At 38.0% G+C, this 22,169-nt stretch overlaps 2 protein-coding genes across 2 annotated transcripts; one reads left to right on the forward strand and one right to left on the reverse strand.

The window, feature by feature from the left end:
• Position 1: 1 nt before the first annotated feature.
• Positions 2-8,490, reverse strand: abcb8 (ATP-binding cassette, sub-family B (MDR/TAP), member 8). The gene is made up of 16 exons (XM_008434287.3): positions 8,253-8,490; positions 7,277-7,592; positions 7,037-7,192; positions 5,884-5,978; positions 5,667-5,772; positions 5,421-5,582; positions 2,532-2,617; positions 2,361-2,458; positions 2,174-2,279; positions 2,028-2,061; positions 1,538-1,674; positions 1,349-1,443; positions 1,131-1,264; positions 840-987; positions 507-757; positions 2-344 (listed from the first exon to the last, which is right to left on the reverse strand). The coding sequence occupies exons 1-16, from the start codon at positions 8,354-8,356 to the stop codon at positions 261-263; spliced, it is 2,112 nt and encodes a 703-aa protein (XP_008432509.2). The 5' UTR covers positions 8,357-8,490; the 3' UTR covers positions 2-260.
• A 558-nt stretch (positions 8,491-9,048) lies between these two features.
• atg9b (autophagy related 9B) lies at positions 9,049-21,245 on the forward strand. The gene is made up of 14 exons (XM_008434288.3): positions 9,049-9,758; positions 9,904-9,947; positions 10,953-11,017; positions 11,712-11,882; positions 14,375-14,516; positions 14,625-15,373; positions 16,658-16,811; positions 16,986-17,165; positions 17,266-17,511; positions 17,608-17,846; positions 17,920-18,013; positions 18,182-18,266; positions 18,741-18,906; positions 19,007-21,245. The coding sequence occupies exons 1-13, from the start codon at positions 9,650-9,652 to the stop codon at positions 18,887-18,889; spliced, it is 2,427 nt and encodes an 808-aa protein (XP_008432510.2). The 5' UTR covers positions 9,049-9,649; the 3' UTR covers positions 18,890-18,906; positions 19,007-21,245.
• The last annotated feature ends 924 nt before the right edge of the window (positions 21,246-22,169 follow it).

Here is a 22,169-nt window from a genome sequence, read left to right on the forward strand (position 1 = left end):
CTTCTCAAAAAGATTTTATTTTCCAAAAACTAAACTTCATAATTGAATGTGTTTCATAAGCACAGTACAGTAGCATTTTAAAAATCATCACATTTTAATCCAGTTGGTCCACTTAACACACATTTACCATTTACAAGTGTTTGATTTTTCTATGAAACTAAACAAACACAGACATGTTCATTTTTCTAACCCAGCAGATGTTATCCATGAATTTAACTCAATAATTTATCATTGCACAACTGAAAACTGTTTATAAATCTTTATTTCTGCCCCTCGGCTCTTTGTCTGCGGATCAGATCAGAATAAAGTCCTCCTTTGCTCAGCAGTTCCAAATGTGTTCCAGCCTGTGTGAAAAGAACAACCTGTTAGATAATGCATTAGATAGATGTAACATTACGATAAATTTCTAAAAATTAAATTACAGTATGCCGTTTGGGGGTCCATTTTTGAACTCCTTCATGAGCCGATACATTTAACTGAGTGTCCAAGCTTCTCCAAATCCTCACCTCCACAATGCGGCCATTGCTCATGACACAGATTATATCGGCCCCTTGGATAGTGCTCAGTCTGTGGGCGATGATGAGCACAGTGCGACCCCTTGTGGCCCTGTCCAGCGCTTCCTGCACCACCCGCTCGGATTCTGCATCAAGGGCGCTGGTGGCTTCGTCGAGCACAAGGACGCTGGGGTTCTTGATCAAAGCTCGGGCGATGGCAATCCGCTGTTTCTGGCCACCTGATAGCGCCACGCCTCGCTCACCTAGATGTAGAAACCTAGAAGCTTAGAATTTACATACGACACAGTGTTTAAAAAGAGATTAAGCTTAAATGGCAGCACGTACCAACCATCGTGTTATAGCCATCTGGGAAGCTCATAATGAAGCGGTGAGCATTAGATTGCTTTGCTGCACTAATGACCTCAGCATCTGTGGCATCAGGCTTCCCGAAGCGGATGTTCTCCATGATAGATGATCCAAACAAAACTGGCTCCTTCAAACAGAAGAGAGAACGCAATGACACCTACATTTAAATCTAAACAGACGTTTAAACACATTAACTATTCTCTGTGTTCATTATTAAGCATTTTATATGTTATTTAAGCTTGATACGGTCAGGTGGATAAAACAATCTACCTGATTGATGAATCCAATAACTTGGCCCCTGAGCCAGGCCAAATCCAGCGTGCGAATGTCGAGCCCATCCAACATGACCACACCGTTGGTTGGGTCGTAGAAACGCTCCAGTAAGGATGCCACTGTGGACTTACCTACAGGGTTTCACTTTTTATGAGCAAACCTCAAAATCATTTAGATGTCACAAAATGAAATGCAATGGCATTCTGTCAGAATACCTCCTCCAGATTCGCCGACAATTGCAACAGTTTTACAAGGTGGCAGCGTCAAACTGAACTTCTTCAGGACTTCATGGCCGGGTCTCGTTGGATAACTATTGATGCACAAAAAAAGGAAGAATTTTTTTCATGTTATCTAACAACTTTATTCAGTTCTTAGAAGTGTAGAAGATGCTATATGTGTGAAACCTGAATGAAATGTTCATGAAGTCCACTCTTCCAATCAGAGAGTGTAAGGGGATGCGTCCTCCCCCAGATAGGGGAATGGTTGGCTTTAAAGACAGGTATTCAAAAACCCGGGCCCCAGCGCTCGTCCCTCTCACCACCTGCAAGAAAATTTCATTCCACAGGAAATTTTAGAAGCAAAAGTAACATTTCAAGAATTTAGACAACATGCACTGTACAGTACAGTGCCTTGCAAAAGTATTTATATTCCTTGAAGTTTTCCACACTTGTCTTCTCAGAACTAAAAGCCTCAATATATTTTATAGGGATTACACTGTCTTGGCAGACGAGACGGTGTGGTCCATAATGGCGACATGAAAAGAAAATGAAAGCTGCTTTTTAAAGTTCTTTTTACAAACACAAATCTGAAAATGATCCTGTGCACAGGTGTGCAGCTCCCTTCAATTGCACCTTTTTTTGCAGGGCACAGAACAAACATGTAACTTTAACTTACCTGTCCGAAAAGGATGGAAATACTGGCCAAGGACCTGAGCACAAAACAGGCGTATTATTCATTACTGAAATAAGTTGAGTTTCAACAAGTGCACCTGCTTTTTTATTGTGAATCAGATGAAGAAATAAACATGGTGTGTCTCATACCTCTGAACAGTCTGTGAAGCAACCAAGAAAGACATCAGGTCTCCAGGAGACATCTCATTACTTGAAATTAATGTCCCTCCAGCAAAAATAGTTCCCAGCACAATGCCTGTTTGAACAGCATCAGAACACTAGCATTATTGAAGGTCTGACATATATTGTGTCCAACAGCAACAACGTAAACACTCACAGTTCAGTGCCACGTTCGACAAGCCTTGGAAAACTGCAATGCCTCCACCAAGATTTTCATTCATTTCACATGATTTGTCGACTTCATATGCATACAGTCTGAGGAGAAACATAATAAAAGACTAAGCATTGTTAATTTTTAAGAATGATTTCTGAATATGCTTTTACTCACTGGAGTTCTCGTTCCTCCATAGCAAAAGCTTTCACTGTTCGGACGTTACCCAGAGCCTCATCTGCCACCTCTGTTGCTTTTGCTACCTGGGTTTGAACAACAGCAGAAGCCAGTCGGATAGTAAATTAAACAACATTTTGAAGAATATTTTTTTATGGCTGATTTTGAGAGCAAACAACAAGCATTAATGTACAGAAGTATTCCTTGCCCTTGAACCTTTCAGATTTTGTCACATTATAGTCACAAACTTCAATCGGTTTTGTTGTATTTTTATGCAATAAAAGTCCAACAGTATCCAACAGTCTTATAAAGTAAAAAAGGACATTGATAGTGCTTTTCAACATTCTTTAGAAATAAAAATTTAAATAGTGTAATGTGCATTTGTATTAAACCCCACTTAGTCAATACTTTAAGGACATTTTTTTTACATTGTTCTTTGCAGAAAAACACAAGCTCAAGAATGGTGGATTGATTCAGTCTGTGTAGATCACTTGTCAAGTCTTGGCACAGATTCTCAATTTGATTCAAGTCTGGACTTTGACTAGTCCACTTCTAAGACACAAATGCTATTTTGCTGCTGTTATGTGCTTCAGGCACATTATGATTTTTGTCTATTTCTTTTCTTTGTTTTCTTATAGACTTTAGTTGAATGACCTTTTGTTAATATATTTTGGAGTTTGGATAATTTCTTTTTGGTCATTTAATTACGTTAATTTGTGGCGCTGTTGGTCCGCCCATAAATAGGCTGGCTTTCGGCATGTTGAGAGTTCCGCTTTCCATTCGCTTCCATTCGCTCCACCACCACCGGCGCGGTGCGCGCACGTCCAGTCGCTGTGGGCCGCAGCTGACGTTTCCAGCCTGCCATGCGGTATTTCTGTTAGCTTTTGTTTGTTTGCTTTTTCTTGTGATTTTGGCCTGGTGGGACCGGTTGTCCTGTTTTCGATCTTCCTTTTGTATTAGGATCTTTTTGCTTTAGTCCGGTACTAGTAGGGGCTTCGACAGCCCTGTATAGGGTTGGCCCCCTGCTGTACCGTTTTGTTCTATTTGATCGGCTCACCAGGTCCAACTTTTTGTTAATACTTTTGGGGTTTTGCTTTTCTTTATTTTTGGGACACGGTATCTGAGGGCCTTTAACTCCCTTTTTCTTCACAGAAAATCAGAAGAAGCTGAACTAAGAAAACCAAAGTGAAGAGAGTTTAAGAATAAAATATTTTGTTGAACCCTCATTCTTGTCTCGTGTCCTCAAATATGTTGTACCCTTGGTGGACGTAACAGCTGCACTAACTGTTTGTTTCGTGGATGTTGTCCTGCTAAAAGTGAACCTCCACGGAAGTCTCTTGCAGATTGTAACTGGGTTTCTTTCAGGATTTCTCTACACTTAGAAATGTCTATTTTCTCCATCAACTATGACCAACTTTCAAACCCTCCACAGCTAACCACACAAAGCTCTGCATGTAGACCATATGGTTAAATTTTGTTCTCATTTAATCACAGCATTGATATGGAAAACTTTAAATAAAGACGTTGATATCGATGGAGTGATAGCGGTAGGAGTTTGTCCGGCGGGTTGCTGGAAAATACTATACACGGTAAACGTTTTATACATTTGTCATTATGTACACACATATCAATACCATACCATCACTTCCTTTTGTTTGCTCCATGTGCTAACATGGGCTTTTGCTAGAAGGATTTCCTTGCGTCAACATTTCCTTCAAAATGCAGGTCGCCAAAGGAACAAACATCCTAGATCAGTGGTTCTTAACCTTTTTTGAGGTACCAAACCCACCAGATTTATATGCGCATTCACTGAACCCTTCTTTCGTGATAAATAAAAAAATATATTTTTTCAAGTTCAAGACAAATTTAAGAAGATCACTAAGTCTTCTTAAAAGGTAGAGTCTCTGAGAACAGTTCTTCAAAATATAGTCAGTGTTTTCAGCAAAGGTGAGCTGACTGTCCAGGAACGACCCAAGGTATTTAAAATTTGCCACAGTTTCAACAGGTTGGCCATCGAGAGAAACTGGAACCACTTTAAGATCTTGTTTAGGTTATTTAATTAGCTCTGCATTCTTAAGATAATGAAAATTTAATAATAAATAATACAGACTTTGTGGTATTTTGATTTAGTAATGTAATTATATTAGTTGTGTTACCATCCCCGCTTTAGCATCTGTTTCCTGTTATGCAAGTAAACAAGCCTTGGGTCATACAAAGGTGTGAACACTTCTTTAGGTAATCATAAAATCCCATATCAGTACCTATTTCAGGCACGTGCAGAGGGGGGCAGGGGGTGGCTGGGGGTGCTTGAGCACCTGCCCCTTTTGCTCCTTGCCCCCAAGTGCCCTTTTGGTCCATTTTTTTTTTGGTATTATTATTTTCTAAGCCCTCTTCTGACACATAATAACATGTACTAAAATTATAATAATTATTTTTTTGTACAACATAATAAGCTCTCCGGTCACCTTGTTACCTTTGACCTTTTGCCCGTGACGCATGACGCAATTGCCTCTCGCGCAGTGCAATAAAGCAGCTCACTGGAGCTCAACGTAGCGAACGTTCCAGATTACAGAACAGTTTTTGGTGAATTATATAAAAAAAAACGTTTTTGGTGAATAAAGTGGAGTAGATTTGCTACTTGTCAGATTATGGAAAACGTTTAAGTATCGTTTCTGCTTCAGCTCGGAGTCGCGGAATGTTTGACCATTCCCCTACATTGCCTTCACCAGGAAAGGTTTCTTCTGTATGCCTGTTTTTTCATTTTAATATTTTGTGTTGGTCTTTCAAATAAAATCTGAATAAAATACACTGAAGTTTGTGGTTGTAACATGACCAAATATGAAAAAAAATATAATAATAATCAAACAGTATAAGTATATAAAATATTACCTGTTCTTGAGCGAGACGAGATAGTTTGCGCAGAAATGAACCAATAATAGCTCCTGCTCCCACAAGACATGGGAGGACAACCACTGTCAAGCCTGTGAGCTTGGGGGAGATGATATAGAGAGACACAAAACAGCCGACTGTCTGCGTGATGCTCCGCAGACCCTGAAAATATACAAGATGGGAAAATGGTTGCAATTTTTATATGGGATGTGTGACCTAGATGCTGACTCAAGCTTGTGAAAATACCTGAGAAATAACCAATTTAAAGGAAGACTTGAACTCCTGAATGTCAGCAGTCAAACGGTTTACAAGCTGCCCGGTTTTATTGGCGTCAAAGAAAGCAACATCTTGCCTGGTGGGGAAAAAATAAATAAAAAAATATAGTAGTACTTAGGTTTGAAAAGTGACTTTGCTTGAATATGTTTTAAAACAGTGTTCAGAGTCAACATTGTAGAATATATACCTTATCAGGGAAGCAAAGAGGGTTTTCCTCATGTCTGCTGCCACTTTTTCCCCTACCCTCGACAGTAAGATGATGTAGCCAGTTGTTAGCAGGCCCTGCAAAAAAGATTTGATGAAGGACCAGAACAACAGACCACTGAACCTTTTAAATCTGTGACATCTCAATTTTTGCATGCAAATTGTAAAATTTACTCATGTTGGAACCTACAGGCAGTTCAGTGAAAATATGTTCATACCCCTTTAACTTTTTGACATTTTGTCACATTATAACACGTTACGTTATAATGTCCCAACATTATAACCAAATGAGTCTATTTGCACAATTTCAAAATTATTGCAATATCACTGTACACAATATATAAATAACAATAAACTGTGCAGACTGATTTAAGTGTTCATGTGCCGAGAATTCAGGCTCTCTATGCCTGTAATATATTTAGTGACACTTAAAGCAACATAAAAGGCTTTATATTGTAAAGAGATGGTAAGATGGTAAATTCAATGAGAACCTACAACTAAGTTGTTTCAAAGATAAAGCCAAAAACAAATTATTAATAAAACACTGTTGAGATGAAAATGTTGCATTCCATTTCATTTTTTCCAGAAACAGGATAGACTAGCTCTTATCTGGGGTTAGTCTCAGCTTTGCTAAGAATACAAAGCAGAGAGCTGTTTCCTTGTTTACTTATCAAAAGCCTTATCGCTGTAGCAACCTTTACAGATCTTATCGCATATCATATGTTTTTCTAATGTTGTGAAGCCCTACTCCAGATGCATAAATCAAATAGAAGCATACTATAAGGATGCAGAAAAAAATATGGAAAAATATGTTTCTTGGAGCATTGATTTAGAGGGTGAAGAATTTTCAGATTTTTACTGAGTAAAATGTGTAATAAAAAAAACACATACATTCATTTCCACTTTTTACTGTGCAATAATATAAGTTGCTTAATCACATAAAATTATAATACAAAACAATAAAGATTATGGGCTAAATGTGAAATAATACAAAAATGTACAAAAGTACAAATACTTTTGCAAGGAACTGTATTTATATGGGTGCACTTAACACCTACTACCCATAACACTACAGTACGAAACTTTGACTTAAACTTCAAAACTACATCATGCATTTATAGATGTTTTGTACGTACCTGGATAGCATACAGTCCAAGTAGTTTCATGGCAGGACCTTTTATCTCATTGACGTAGGTACCTGAATGTTCTCTGAGGTAGCGTGCCACAACATTTACCAAATCGCCAAGCATTAATGGGATTTGAATGTTCAACACAGCTGCACCAAAAGCAAGCTGAAAAAGAGAAAATGTATTTGCATTTGGAAATGGAAGTTTTCATCATTGCAATCAATTTTAAATAAACCACTTGAAGCTTACCACAACAGCACCGATGAGCGCAAACAGCTGCGGTTTGACAAATTCCCACAGGATGTGCCATTTGAAGTCAGGCACAGAGTCTTTGAGGATAACTTCCTCTGGAGCGTTGTTGTTGACATCTGCCTCACAGCAGGCTACACGGCAGAACAGGCGTGCTGAAACAGTGAGGACCGCAGGTCCTAGGATGAATTTCAAACCTGGCGATTTGGATGTCCGGGAGGAGGAGTGGTGGATGGCTCTCTGAGTCAGGTTCCAAATGCGGTGCAAAGGATTGCCAGGTGGCTGTGTGGAGGTGTGTGAATGAGCTGTATACCACCTACATCAAAAGACATTACAAATATAGTTAGGGGGTAAAATTACTAGCATGAATGAAGGCATATGAGAAATAGAAGACATTTTCTGGATATTTTTAGTTACAAACAACTGAGATTGAGTTGTTTATCTAGGTAGTCAAAGTATATGTCCCAACAAATCAAGGATTATTTTTCTCATTTTGGCTATCAAAAACTTTTTTTTAATCATATACACAGAAATCTTAGACAATGAAATTTAAAAGTGGCCTGTTTTTTTTTTTCTGGACATCTTTTATGAGAAATAGAAACATTCTCCAATGCACACATGAAAACTTCATGTTTTCATGAAGAAGTTTCAAGTTTCCTTTTCCATTTTTCAGGAAAATCAGAAGAAAAACATATGAAAATTGCTTGGAATTATTATTTTATTATTTTTTGAACTGTAAGTCACGTACTGACTTGACATATTATTACCCTTTATTAAACATTAAAGGACAAATCATTGTCCTTGATTAAGTAATTGCTAATATTCTTCTTTTGTCTAGATTACAAACTTAAAACTATTCGTTCCACATATTACCAAACTGCTTTGGGCCAGTGGTACCATTTAACGTGCAATTAACACAGCTAGCCTAATACAAATCTGTCATTAGCTAATCTGGCAACTGGTCACTTCAACCTACCGTGAGAGTTTCCATTTTCCCCCTGCCTTATTGCGCAATGAAGAAAAAGAGAGTGATCGGGAACAAGCAGTGACGCACAATCCGGAGCACAGAAGCTGGGACATTTTTTAACCTTAGTTCGGCAATAAATAACTCAAAATGTTCACTTAAATGTGGAGTTCAATAATAATCCCACGGCTCCCTGCAGGCTGCCATACTGACGCTGACGAATCACCGCAAAGACGCAGAGGAGGAGTAAAGGTCGCGTGAGTACGTCAACGTCATCGCCATATTGTGAGGGGCACGTTCTTCTTTTTAACACAGGAATTTTAGCCATAACCAGTCACTGAACATTCATCCCTCAAGTAGTTGTTTTTACTAAGCAAAATAGAAAAAAAAACTCAATTTAAATCTGTAGTTTTCTATATTTTCTAAAACATATTAAGCAAATTTAAGAACATTTTATTGTTGTTTTCGTTTTATGCTGTTTAATTGTGATACGCATAGCTGTTAAATCTTTGTCTTAATGATTATCATCATTAATAACAAAGTGAATATTACTTCATGAAAAATCAATATATTAAAATTTGTTAAACGTATATCTTGCCACTTACAAGAAAGCCACTATGATGCCAGTGCGACATCTGGCGAGTCTAAATATTTTTTTGTTTGTTTGAGAATCTTAAATACTGCACTACAATAATCATTTAAAGTGTATTGGCATTTTTAGCTGATAAATTTAAGTCTGTAGTAAATAATAAAAAATACTTATTCTGCCAAAGCTACAACTAACAGACGGAAATGATATAATGTCAAGCGGAAGTGACGCTAATGGTGTTTTGTTGACATTTGTTTGTGAAAGACAAAAAAACCATAGGCACGCGTGTGGGATCGCATATCTCTGCTGGAAATCAACTAACTGAGAGACTGAAAAGCGAAAAATAGTTACTGAAAGACTTGGGGGTTTTAAAGGAGGTCATACAAAGACTTATCTCAAGCCAAACCAGAAAGAAGATCAGGATCAGCATCAGGACAGAGCAAGTCGGGAACAAAACAAACCGTGTCACCCTGACTACACACGGGCTGAATCATTTACAAGCTAACCGGCTGCCACTCTCTCGATTTTACCTGTCATCTTTTATAAACGCAACTAGCATTCAGGACTAAACTAACAGAGGCAACGCGCACTAAATTCTTAACTCAAACGCTGTATTTACGTGTAATCATGGTTTTTTAAGGTTATACAAGCGCTGTCGGTCAGTCTAGCTAGTTAGCAATCTAATGTTAGCTTTTCTTACCCTTATTTGAACTGCTTGAGCTGCTTATTAGCTACAGAATGTAGCCTCGGTTCTGTCTCTGCTCGTTTCGTGTTAGTGTTTGCTATAAACAGTTTGGGGGTGACTAAAGAATGAAGCACAATGGCTAACTTTGAAGCCTACCAGGAGTATCAGAGAATTGAGGACTACGAGGAAGACTCTCCACCAGGAGAAGAAGACTTACTGGTCCATGTCCCCGAAAGTCTAAAAGGTAAACGCAGCTATTTCTGTTATTACGGGTTGGATATAAAAACACAGCCCTATGACGATTATCTAGTCATCTAAAATGACTGGATGCAGCTGTGTCATAGTTGTTTCCTCACTGAGGATGACTCATGTCTCAATTTATTTTACAGACTCATGGCACCATATCAAGAACTTGGATAACTTCTTTACAAGAATATCCTTTGAAATCATGGCTTTCTAGCATAAACTGAAGCAAATCAGTAGTTGCAATGGAAGTGTTGGGTTGTGTAATGTTTACCTCTGTCAGATTGCAAAACCAGTGGCCACGTGAAACAAATATGAGAGGTAACATGCTCTCCCCACAGTACTAAAAAACAAATCAACCCACAAACCCTGTTGTCTAGAATTACAAGTTTTGTTTGTTTCCTCTGTATGTGGCAAATGTATATATTTTTTAATATCTTGTTTTTAATTTCTTTGTAGTTATATTTTTATTATTTTATTTTTGTGCCATGTTTTGGATGGGTTTGGATGTGGTTGTTTTTTTTTTCTTCTGTAGCCTATTCATACAGCCATTTCTCACTTACACATGGTCATTTTTACCTTTTTTTGACCTTTACTTGTTAAGCTTTTGCTATACACTTGGGAACTGCCTCTAATCGATGATCAGCAAGTTAAAAATCCCCTAATTGTCACGAAGAACACTGGATGACATGCATTTATCCAGTGGGTTTTTTCAGGGTGATATTTAAGGGGTTAAATTATGAAAACTTAGATATTTTTTCCTATTAATTAAATGTATCAAAACTAGGACTTCCCACTATCTTCATATATAAACACATTATTATCTGACTTGATGCTCTTTGCACTTTATTGAGTTAGACATATTCTTTAATATGGATGATCTTTTTATTTCTTCATTTTCAGTGGGTTATCAAAAAATGTTGATCATATTTTTTCTGTGTGGAAGTGGACTCTGGACTTCCGTATTGCTAATTCTCATTCAGAATTAGAGGTCAGAGCCCACGGAAAAGTGGAATTTAGTATCAGCTGGGAAAAGCCTCATGAGTCTTTCGCTATTCATAAAACTGCTAGAAAGAATGAAACTAAATTGAAAAATGAATATATTTTTGTTGTATTTTATTATTTGATCTGTCAACTTATTAATACGTTTATTGTAGATTACCTATATCAGGTTTTCCTTAACCAGTGTCTTTACATCTATCACTATCATCAAAAAAATGGCTTTGCCTGTATGATGTTGTCAGAATTCTTTGAACTCATGTAAGTATAAAATTGTAATTATATTTGCAAGATGCAGCTTGGGTCACAGTGACGTACGTTTCATTAAAAAGAGCGTACTTGTGTTAAAGTAGCAGTCTTTTAGTGGTGTTGGTTTTCTGTGATTTTATGATGAGAAGTGACTGTCACATGCTCTTGTGGGAACAAGATCAGGCTTGTATTCATTTTATGCAAGGACGAAATGATTCTCAAAGGAATCGGTTCTCTTTAGGTGCTAAGTTTATTCTTTTTTTTAAATATTTCAACATCCATCTTGCGGCAGCACCCTCCACATTGTAGAAAGCCTTAAAATATTTATATTTTGTTTCAGCAGCATCATTTTACACACATGTTGACATTTCCGATGTTTGATTGAGCCTAAAATGACCAGCTCTACCCGAATTTGCAGCCCTAGATTTTTAGCCAAAGTAAATGTAATTTAAAAAAAAAAAATTATTTATCTATACTTCACAATGTTGATTAGAGTGTCTGGGAATGTTTGTTTAATCTTTGTTTTCCTGGGGCCAATTTCATTCTATTTCAAAATAATATCCAGAACAATTTTTGTCAAGATGTTTACCTCCTGTAGTATTACTAATTGATCACTTATTGTCGTGCCCTTGTAAAAGTTAGAAATGTGGTTCAACACAATTAATCACTATGAAAAATAATGCAATTCTCCTTTTCTTCCTTCCAGTCAGTTTCTGTTTGTTGTCACATTCACTACATTCCTTGTCAACTGTGTGGAGTATGATGTCCTCTTCGCCAATCGAGCAGTGAACCACACTGGACAAGGCCAGAACCCTTACGAAAGAAACAAAGTGACGCTTCCGGATGCCATCGTACCAAGCCAGCAGTGCACACAGAGGTACAGATAAACAAACACCAAAGAAATCACAGGGACGGTACAGACATTTCGTTTTGTTTTTCTTGCAGAGATAAAATGACTTTAATCTGTCACATTCACATTAAGTCGTATCTCCTGTGACTGTTCTCTCATTTCGCCCAGTCTGATGAGATGCTTTGTTCTCGAGCTGAGTGCAGGATTAGAGACTGGCCTTTAGAGAAATTCCATTTGTCAGACTTTTCGCAGCTGTCCAGTCTAATATAGTTCCAATTAAATAGCGTGACTTTATTTCTTAGGGGGCCGAACTAGATGTGGCTGTAGACGGCAAGATACGGTCAGTTTCCCAGGGTAAGAATATTGAGCAGGCAGCTATTTTGCTGGTCTCTATGGAGATTAGTCATTTATTGAAGAGGACTTGGTGTAGATTTTTATCTGTAAGGCTTGGCAGTGAAGGTTCCTTAATATATACTGCAGAGATTTGAGAGCTTATTTTTATAAAAAGAATTTTGGCTGGTAAATGGTCTGTACTTGTATAGCGCTTTATCAAGTCCAGAGTACCCCAAAGCACTTCACACTACATTCAGTCACCCACCAATTCACGCACATATTCACACGCACATAATATTGGTGCTAATATTGCTATCATTTGCAGTGTTGTTTTTTTTTTTTTTATAATATCTTCCTGTGCCATGTCATTGTTAAAATGAAGACAGATTTGTTGATGTTAAAATCAGTTTTACTCAGAGCGAGCCAATGTTTATTCACAATACTCCAGTTTCTCACTGGAGTGTACTCCATTCCCACATTTGTTATTTACTTTTAAGCTTGGCAGCTTCAAGTTGGAACATTCTTGTAAGTCATGGTTTCTTCTAGGAAGATGTTGCTGTAAACCGTTCAGACTGGCTTGAGAGAAACAGCCAGTGTAACTGATACCTTTGGTGTGAGCTGCAACTGGCTGACTTGGATACTGACAAGCTGACTACCACATGACACATTGCTACCTTTCCTTTAAAAGAGCACCCCACCACCAGCACCCCTGGAACCGGTGCTGCCACATTTTTTCCGTGTAGCTTTAACTTAGCCTTCTTTCTTCTTTTACGGCTTATGGGACACACGTCATCTGTTTGAGCTTCAGTCTAACTCCAGCTCAAACGTTGTTTATGTCAAAGTCAGTGACGTCGAGCTGCACGGTACGCTAATTTAGGAACAGCTTGTCCCACAGTTCAGAGTCTCTCTGTCTACTTCATAACTCCTATCTAATTTCATATTTGAAGAGCTTTAACAGACATGAGCACTGAGGACATTATTACGGTTCATCTCTCCATTAAAGTGTCCGACATCATATGGCATCAAAAAGTTTTGACAATATCACGAATGTGATCTGTTTGTTTATTTTTCCTTTTCTTAAAGATATGATGGCCTACAGTAACCATTTCAAATGATCAAAGTGTCCCAGAAATCACAGAACAATTTCAAAGAAAAAAAGTGTGATCTAATTTTATTTAATCTAAAACAGAAAAGCAACAGCTAGTGTATTCTGTATTGTAACCTGCTGTTAGGTTAAATATCATAACAATTATTCCAGTTATAATAATATTTTCTAAACCAATTAGTTATTGTTTTGATTTCAACACTCAATGAAAACTACACCTTTTTAAATTTCTGTCTGGTTAATTAGTCATAATAACTGCTTTACAGTTGGGTGCTTAAAAGAGATGCTTACCTTATTAGGAGTGATGGGTAGTCATAGTTTTGTTTTCATAAGATGACTTTCTGTGTGTTTCATAGTTGAAAATATTTGTGTCAGCTACATTTATGTGTGAAACTGTATTTATTTTGTTTTCAGTCAGCTTACCAACAGTGCACAGCAATATGTGAGGACTGTGCTATTATATGCTCCATATAACCATAGAAATCTCCAGTTGTTCTGTCATTTTATCTGGCATCTGAATAAAATAACTTTAAACTTAAGGGACGGTAAGATGGAAAATGTTAGCAGTTTAGAAAGTGTAACTTATTAAAGCCTTAAAAAGCAACTTGCTCCACCTGGGAGTATCCACAAGCTTTCTCAGTTTTGGATATTTTAGGTAACACAAGGGACATCCACTGAACAGGGTCAAGATTCTGTGCCTACAGTTTCTCGCTGTTGATATTTGTCACTCTGCACAAAGTCTTCAGCACAGATTTAACTTTGGATCTGTGGAACTGTCACCTGATGTAGAGTGAAGGATTACATGAGGTCAGCAACAGGTACACAAAGGTAATCAAAACAGCCATGGTAGAACCCTGCAACATGTTACCCCCTCTGGGATTATGCAAAGCCTTTGCCCTGTCATTACTGGTTGAAACTTTGCTTAAACGTGTTATTGGAGAAGAGTAGCAGAGGTTGCCAGAGGAAGGAAGCAAGATTCAACAGTAAAATTGCAACTGCATAATATTTGTCTTTTTAAAGCCATAGCAAGACAAAATGACTTGCAATTGTGTGTAAAAAAGGAATTTTTATGTTCTTTTAGGATACAAGACAACAGCTGGATCATATTCCTTCTGATAATGGCTGCCACCTTCTGGATCTACCGACTTATTAAAGTCTTCTGCAACATTTTGAGCTACTGGGAGATCAGGCAGTTTTACATCAAAGCACTGAAGATTAAAATGGTATATGATCCACTTGGTGATCTAAATTAAGATTTGCTACAGCAAGCAAGCAATTTGTTGTTTTTCTCATCAGTTTGTTTTGTCCCCCCCCCTTCCTTCTCTTATCAGGATGAACTATGCAACTTTACATGGCAGGAAGTCCAGGATCGGCTCATCAGTTTGCAGAGGGAACAGCAGATGTGCATTCACAAGAAAGAGCTGACAGAACTTGACATCTATCACCGCATCCTGCGCTTCAAGAACTACATGGTGGCCATGATAAACAAATCGCTGCTGCCAGTTCATCTGCAGCTCCCCCTGCTGGGCAATGTGGTCTTCTTAACCCAAGGCCTCAAGTACAACTTTGAGCTCATCCTTTTCTGGGGTCCCGGCTCTCTGTTTCAGAACAAGTGGAACCTGCACCCTAAGTACAAGCGTAGTGGAAATCGCCTCGAGCTGGCTCAGAAGCTGAGCAGAGTGATCCTGCTGATAGGCTTGGCCAATTTGCTGCTGTGTCCTTTCATCCTGGTGTGGCAGGTGCTTTACGCTTTCTTCAGTTATACTGAAGTGATCCGCAGGGAGCCCGGAAGTTTGGGCGCACGCCGCTGGTCCCTCTACGGCCGCTTATACCTGCGGCACTTCAACGAGCTGAACCACGAGCTGCATGGACGATTGGGTCGTGGCTACAAGCCCACTTCAAAATACATGAACTCCTTCACGTCGCCACTCCTGGCTGTTTTCGCCAAGAATGTTGCTTTTTTCTCAGGGTCGGTGCTGGCTGTTCTCATTGCACTGACTGTCTATGATGAGGACGTTCTTACAGTGCAGCACATTCTGACCGCTATCACTGTACTGGGTGTAGTTATCACTATAACCAGGTGAGTTGTTGCCATTTCTTTTTAGTTATGGATGTGAAATTGGCAGAATCTCTGCCAGACATGGAACTTGGTAAAAGAGATTCAAAATCACTTGGTATTTATATCATTTATACAAAATAGAAGATGTAATTACATATTTTGTATAATATACTTAAATGCAAATAATGCTCTTATAGAATATGGATGCCACCTGTCAGATGTCTGCAGTCATTAGTCATAAAAATGAGGTAATTTAGATATAAAACTGATACAGTGACTTGCAGAAATATTCTTTCTTCTTAAACCTTTTATATTTTCTCACGTTACAACCACAAACCAGTTTACTTTAGTGAGATTTCAAAATAGATGGACATGATGAAGTGAAAAGCAAAACTGTTGTGAATAAAAATATGAGAAGGACAGCTTTGATTTCAACTGACTTTAATAACGACAAATAAAATCCAGTTCAATTATAAATTTAAGCTGGTTGAATTAAATAGAGTCCACCAGTGTGTAATTTACTTGAATAAAGAAACAAACGACAACATTAAGCAAAAGAAGCAGACAAGCTAGTTCAGAGATAGAGTTGTAGGATATAAAGCAGGATATTAGTAGCCCACTAAGTTCTGTTCTGTGCTGTGGGACCGAAGGGTAACACCACACACCATACCCAAGATGGAAAGACGGTGGTGGGATCATCATAGTGTGGGGATGCTTTTCTGTCTAGAAGAGAGGCTCAGTTTTCAGAAGGAAAATGCAGCCAGAACAACAATATATGATATCTTAGAAGCATCTGGAACTAAATCCAGTTCGGAAGACTTGAGGATTGTTGTTTGTAGATGTACTCCATCCAATATGATTGAGCTTGAAGTTTTTTGCAAAAAAAAAAAAAAAATATATATATATATATATATATATATTTTTTTTTTTTTTTTTTTTTTTTTTTATTTTTTATTTTTTAATTATTATTATTTTGTGGATGTTCGTATCTTGTAGAGGCATGCTGACTGATTTAATCAGTCAGCATGCCTAGCAGATGGTTCTGCTATGGAATGACTTAAGGGCAGAATAACAATGCACACCAGAATTTTTAGATGTTAATCTAAAAAAAAAAAAAAAAAGGAAAACCATGTCCCATTTTTGTCCCTCTTCACAATACTGTTCTACTTTGTCTTGGTCTATTACATAAAATCTCAGTATGATACACTGAAGATTTTGTTTATAACATGAAAATATGATTACATGTGTAAAAAAAAAAAAATTCAGATCAGCTGTTATACCATTTTTGTGCCTGTTTTGCACAAGGTCTTTCATCCCGGATGAACATATGGTTTGGTGTCCGGAGCAGCTTCTGCAGTGCGTGCTGGCTCATATCCACTACATGCCAGATCACTGGAGGGGGAACGCAAACAAGAGTGAGACCCGTGACGAGGTGGCACAGCTGTTCCAATACAAAGCGGTGAGGAGAACAGCATATTAAAACTGTAGATAGGAAAACATTAGCTTCTACTAAATTGAAGTAGATTGTTTTTATTGCTTGTTGCCTACGATTTATCATTGGATTATTCAGTCTGAAATGATGCCATGATACGTTTTTGGGGGGAGAATTAATCTATCTCTGTGTTTACCTCAGGTGTTCATTTTGGAGGAACTTCTAAGTCCTATTGTTACTCCCTTCATCCTCATATTCCTCCTGAGAAACAAATCCCTAGAAATCATCGACTTCTTCAGGAACTTCACTGTGGAGGTGGTTGGAGTCGGGGATATCTGCTCCTTTGCTCAGATGGATATTAGGCGGCATGGAAACCCAACAGTAAGACTTATTAAACTTACATGGCAGGACGGAGGCCAGTATACTCAGGAGAAAACCAATAATGCATTTGCTTTATTTGTTTGCACTTCTGTTTGTGCAGTGGATGTCAGACGGCCAGACAGAGGCGTCTGTATATCAACAGGCTGAGAACGGCAAGACCGAGTTGTCCCTCATGCATTTCACCTTAAAGAACCCCCGCTGGCAGCCGCCTCAGGAGAGCTCGCTGTTCATCAGCCACTTAAAGGAGAAGGTGCAGCATGACGCACAGGGTGGGCCTTCGACACAGTTGCTGCTCTCAGAGGCCCCTCTGGGCACCTCGCTGCACTCCATCGAGTCTGGCGCCGGGGTAGGAAGCCTGATCTTGATGTCATTTACGTAACATCCAAAAAAAAAAAATAGCCGATTGTTCTTAAAATCTTTTCATGTATGTGGCCGCTTCCAGGCTGAAAGCCTTATAGCCAGCGTCCTGATCCACCCCATCCTCACTGCATCCGCATTACCAGGGCGAGACCATCGTTTCGTCCCGCCCAGCTCTGCTGCATCTGCCGCAGCCAGTGTCCTGGCCTCTTTGTCCACCTCTCATCATGCACATCCAAGCCGAAGCCGGCCCCATGTCCTTCTGCCCTCCTCCGTTAACCCTGAGACCACCATGTACCGCAGCGACCGCACCGTCATTAACAGGTACTTTTAAGACCTGGGATCTAATGTTGCAGAGAAGCACAAATGCAATGTCAGTTCTGCTCCTCTTTTACAGCATGTCTAACAGCGACTCTCGCATCCGGAGCAATGCGCTGCACTCAGAGTTTGCCTCAGCAGAGATGAGTCTTCATGCCATTTATATGCATGAGGTAATTTCCTGATCACAACTTTTACTCTGTTGTCGGTTCAAACGTAAACGTCAGGTTGGTTTATAAACGATGGAAATCAGTCCCTCAAGTAGCCCAGCTTTTAGTTATAAGGTTTAAATGTTTTTTTTGTTTTTTTATTGTACTCTTAACAAGTGTTTGTCTGTGCAGCTCCATCAGCAGACCTCCCAACCACAGAGGACCTCAGGACACTGGCAGAGTTCAGTGCCAATGAGAGATCTTCACGCAAACACAGGTGATCTGCTGTTTTTGAGGAATCAGCTGGTGACCAATATTAGCTGATTTTTCAGCTGATATTTACTGGTGGCCAGACGATCAGAAACGCAAAAATCTAATTTGCTTTAATGTCATTTGCAAACAATAGCCGGTGTTTTTTATTATTATTGACAAAGGACAGACTAGAAGCAAAAAATTGTCACAATGCTATTTAAACACCTTCCTGTTTTAGTGTTCTGACTCTTGGTGTCAGTAAAATAAAATTTTCAGGTTACTTTTTCATTTAAAAAGTATAAAGAATAAGTTTGTTGTGGTTTTCTTAAATAATTTGTGTAATTTTAAATTTGATTTTGTTCTGATTATCTTTTGTAAAACTCATTCAAGTTATTAAATCATAAATTTCAGCTGAAAAACAAAACGAGAAAACAAATTTTCCCCCACTTTATATACATATAAATTCTGCTCTAATCGTCTGATGTTCTTTTTTTTTCAGGTTTTCATGGTCATGGCTCTCATAGTTCCAACATTTCCATGCCAGCCCCTGCTCAACTTGGTGGCTGGAAGGAGGAAGAAGAGGATGAAGACGATCAGGAGATTAACAGTGAATCTTCTCCAAAAAAGGCCACACCACGCAGTTCATAAGGTGCCTTTGTCATAAGGTACATGATCCAATTTCAGCCCTATAATATGATCTGTGGAGCTGTAACCTGAAAGACTATATTTCTCTAATAATTTCTCTCTTTTTTTTTTTTTTTTTAGTGTTTACATTTTTCTTTCTTCGCTGAACATTGTGGCCTTAAATGACCGTCATGGAGAGTTTAGTGCAGACCTTTAAAACATCATGTAGTGGGAGGGGTCTGCCGATGAATAACCACTGTTTTCGCACCTCTACACCTCATCGTGTCATATCAGGGAGTCTATGGCATCAGGGATTCCATATGTCTTCCATCCTTTTTATCATGGTTTTATCATTAACTTGTACAAAGTTCATTTGGGCGTGTAGAGTCTGCCTGATATTGGATGTAAGGAATTTTATGGTGACGTTAAAAAAAAGCTCATAACTTCGGCTGTGCTTGTGTCTGCACAAATTCTCCAAATACTTGTGCATCACAAGGGTTTCCAGAATGGCGCGAACATCTATGCTACAACTTGACCATCTGAAAAGTAAAACATTTCAATGTTTTTTTTTACCCTTGTGACATGTAAATAGACTGTGTATTACTCATCCTTTAATAGGTCATTTCTTTTTTTTTTTTTTTTTTTACAAATACCAGATCAATTTACTAAAGAGCTGCCAAGTATTTATTTATTGAAAAGCTGACTACAATACCTTTAATATCTGAATATAAAACATCTACAGACTTTGTCGACATATAATATCATGCTGTTTTCCATGTTTAAAGGCCCTAAATCCACATTTTGCTTAGTATTACTAGTTCAGGTGTTTTAAGACTTTTGTTTTTTCTTATGAAATGAGCATTAAGTATTCCTGCAATTAAAATCCCACAGCAGACAGGTGATGCCTGTTAGGTTAGTTTATTGCTTGTTTATATGCTAAAGCAAGTATCTAAAAACCAGTTCTCTGTATTACCTCAGTGGCAGCGATGAATTTAGGCTACAGTCAGTATCTCTGCACAAATGCAACAACTACATTCAGAATTTAATTGCATATATACATTGTAATAATTAGAATTTCTTTCTATATTTACCAAGCAGATAAGATGAGCTTTAATATTTTTTGAGTAATTGGGGCATTTTGCTTCTTGCAAATCTGTGTTAGGTAAATTTTTTATTAATGTTTGGTCTTCCCGGAGTTGTTGCATAAATATGAAATGTCATCAAAGGGGCTGGTTTTTAATCTTTTATTGTGTCGTTTACAGATGCTCTCCAACATTGCTGTTTCAAAGTACAGTCTCAAAAAAATATAGTCTCTACTGGCAATACCAGGTATTGGCTATTTAAAAGAAAAAGGCATACATGTTACATATATAGAAAAAAAAACAATATGTGTTTTTAGACCAATAATTTAACAGTAAAAAAAAATCCCATCCCTTTCGAGGTGGTAAGTCATTCATTCAGATTTTATTAGTATCATAAAACACCACGGCCACCTGCATGATGTCAAAGCAACGGTGGTTCTTGCATGAAGCCTCAGCATGAAATGTATTGTAATTTCCCGACAAGAAGGAAAATGCCGTTCTCCAACCAAATTAGGTCACTCTAAATATGCACCTACCTGCTTGTGTTTTGCATTGGAAGTGAATTTTGAGTTGTAATTTTCACATGTTGTAACTTTTGTGTAGAAGGCACTCTGGAGCTGAGTTGTGTGCACAGAGTTCAAACCATTTCTGTTTATTGTTAGCCATTTATATCATAAGCAGTGCCTTAGTGTTACGGATTAGCATTTGCTCTTTTAGAAAGCCATGCCGTCTAAACCATCAAATCTACTTTTATAGACCTAGCAGCACACATAATGTACAGTATTTTCTGATGAGCAGCTCTTATGTGGATATAGCATCAAGTAAGTTGTGGGTGTTGCTCGTACGATTAGCCCTCGTGTCAGTCAGTCTTTTCTATCTCCACGACGCTGCTTCCTGTCATGGAGTTTGGGTTCATATAACCTACAGAGGCAGGACTTTGTCTTTTGTTTGACCTAATGGACAAACCCCACACCATCCTTTCTTATCAACTACTCACCAGTCAAAATATTGCAGAGACTGGAACAAGGTGCTATTCAGAGATGATGAATATTATGCTTGCAAATAGTTTTGTTTGTTTGTCTCTTACGTTTGGTTTTGTTCTGTAAATTAGGCGTTATCTGACAAAGGAAACATGCCAAAATAACCTGTTTTCTGCACAGCTTTACTATACATGTTCCCTGTTTGTGAGTAGAGACTGATAAATCCTATTTTGAGTGTATTTAATCATTTGATGTGTGTGTGATGTGTGTTGAAATGTGTTCTTGAAATAAACAAAAGCTCTGAGTTTTTTCTGTTGAGATTTTTGTTCATTTGTGGTTATTAAATTGAGCCTAAAAAAATGTTCTTGGTTAAAATTAGACATGTCCTGGTCTTACTTTTGTCTGAGGGTGTCTGAAGCTTTTCATAAAATATTTTTAGTTTAATTCACTTGGCGGGGGTGCGATGGGGGTAACTTTCTTAACTCCAAACGGATATTAGATGTTGTATCATTATTCAAGTTTCAAGTAAATGTAGCTGTTTATGAAATATTTCCTTTATCTGCATATAGTGAAGTAGATCTCAAAAAGCATGTATGATAAATATAGATTTCTATAAATACTATAGACAGTACATATCAGAAGAAATTGGTAGGCACCCTGGTGAAGATCTGTAAAAACGCTTACAATAAATGTATCTTTTTTTTTGGAGAGAAAAAAAAAACATAGTTAACTTTTTTAATAAAGTGAGAGCTAGGTAGTGCTATCTGTTTGGTAGTTTTTACCAAATAGCAGTAAAGTTTTTACATAACCATTGACATCGTTGGAGCTTACAGAGAGAAGAATCTTTTTTTTTCAGTGTCTGCAGATCTTTAAGTCCTCACTTGTCTCTCATGCTGTCTTTTTTAGCTGACTCCTTAGTATTTCTGTAGGATTCAGTGGTCACAGAAGAAGGTTCATTTTGTATCTGATAAACCACTGCTGTGTTGATTTGGCCTTATACTTTGGCTCAGTTTTCTGCTGAAGCATCCAATGACAAACTACTTTCAAGCTGCTGGCAGAGATGGCCAGATTTATATGAAAATAATACTGACAAATTTCCTCCGTATCCCTTTGGAAGGGCGACATGTTGACAGCATCATAGATCCTCCACCCTGCTTAACATTGAACATAAACTACCTTTCCACTCATTTGTTTCACACTAAAACTACCTAATATGCTCAGTCAGCTCAGGTTTAGTCTCTA

The sequence above is a fragment of the Poecilia reticulata genome, chromosome 17 (genome assembly GCF_904066995.2).
Source record: "Poecilia reticulata chromosome 17, P_reticulata-male-v2, whole genome shotgun sequence".
NCBI lineage: Eukaryota > Metazoa > Chordata > Actinopteri > Cyprinodontiformes > Poeciliidae > Poecilia > Poecilia reticulata.

Excerpts from the sequence above, each read along its gene's own strand:
- abcb8 (XM_008434287.3), bottom strand. The coding sequence starts at position 8,356 with ATGTCCCAGCTTCTGTGCTCCGGATTGTGCGTCACTGCTTGTTCCCGA. Across the intron at positions 758-839 it reads TGGCTATAACACGATGGTTG|GTGAGCGAGGCGTGGCGCTA; the intron begins GTACGTGCTGCC and ends TTCTACATCTAG. Across the intron at positions 345-506 it reads GCAATGGCCGCATTGTGGAG|GCTGGAACACATTTGGAACT; the intron begins GTGAGGATTTGG and ends CTTTTCACACAG.
- atg9b (XM_008434288.3), top strand. The coding sequence starts at position 9,650 with ATGGCTAACTTTGAAGCCTACCAGGAGTATCAGAGAATTGAGGACTAC. Across the intron at positions 16,812-16,985 it reads AGCTGTTCCAATACAAAGCG|GTGTTCATTTTGGAGGAACT; the intron begins GTGAGGAGAACA and ends TGTTTACCTCAG. Across the intron at positions 17,847-17,919 it reads GACCGCACCGTCATTAACAG|CATGTCTAACAGCGACTCTC; the intron begins GTACTTTTAAGA and ends CCTCTTTTACAG.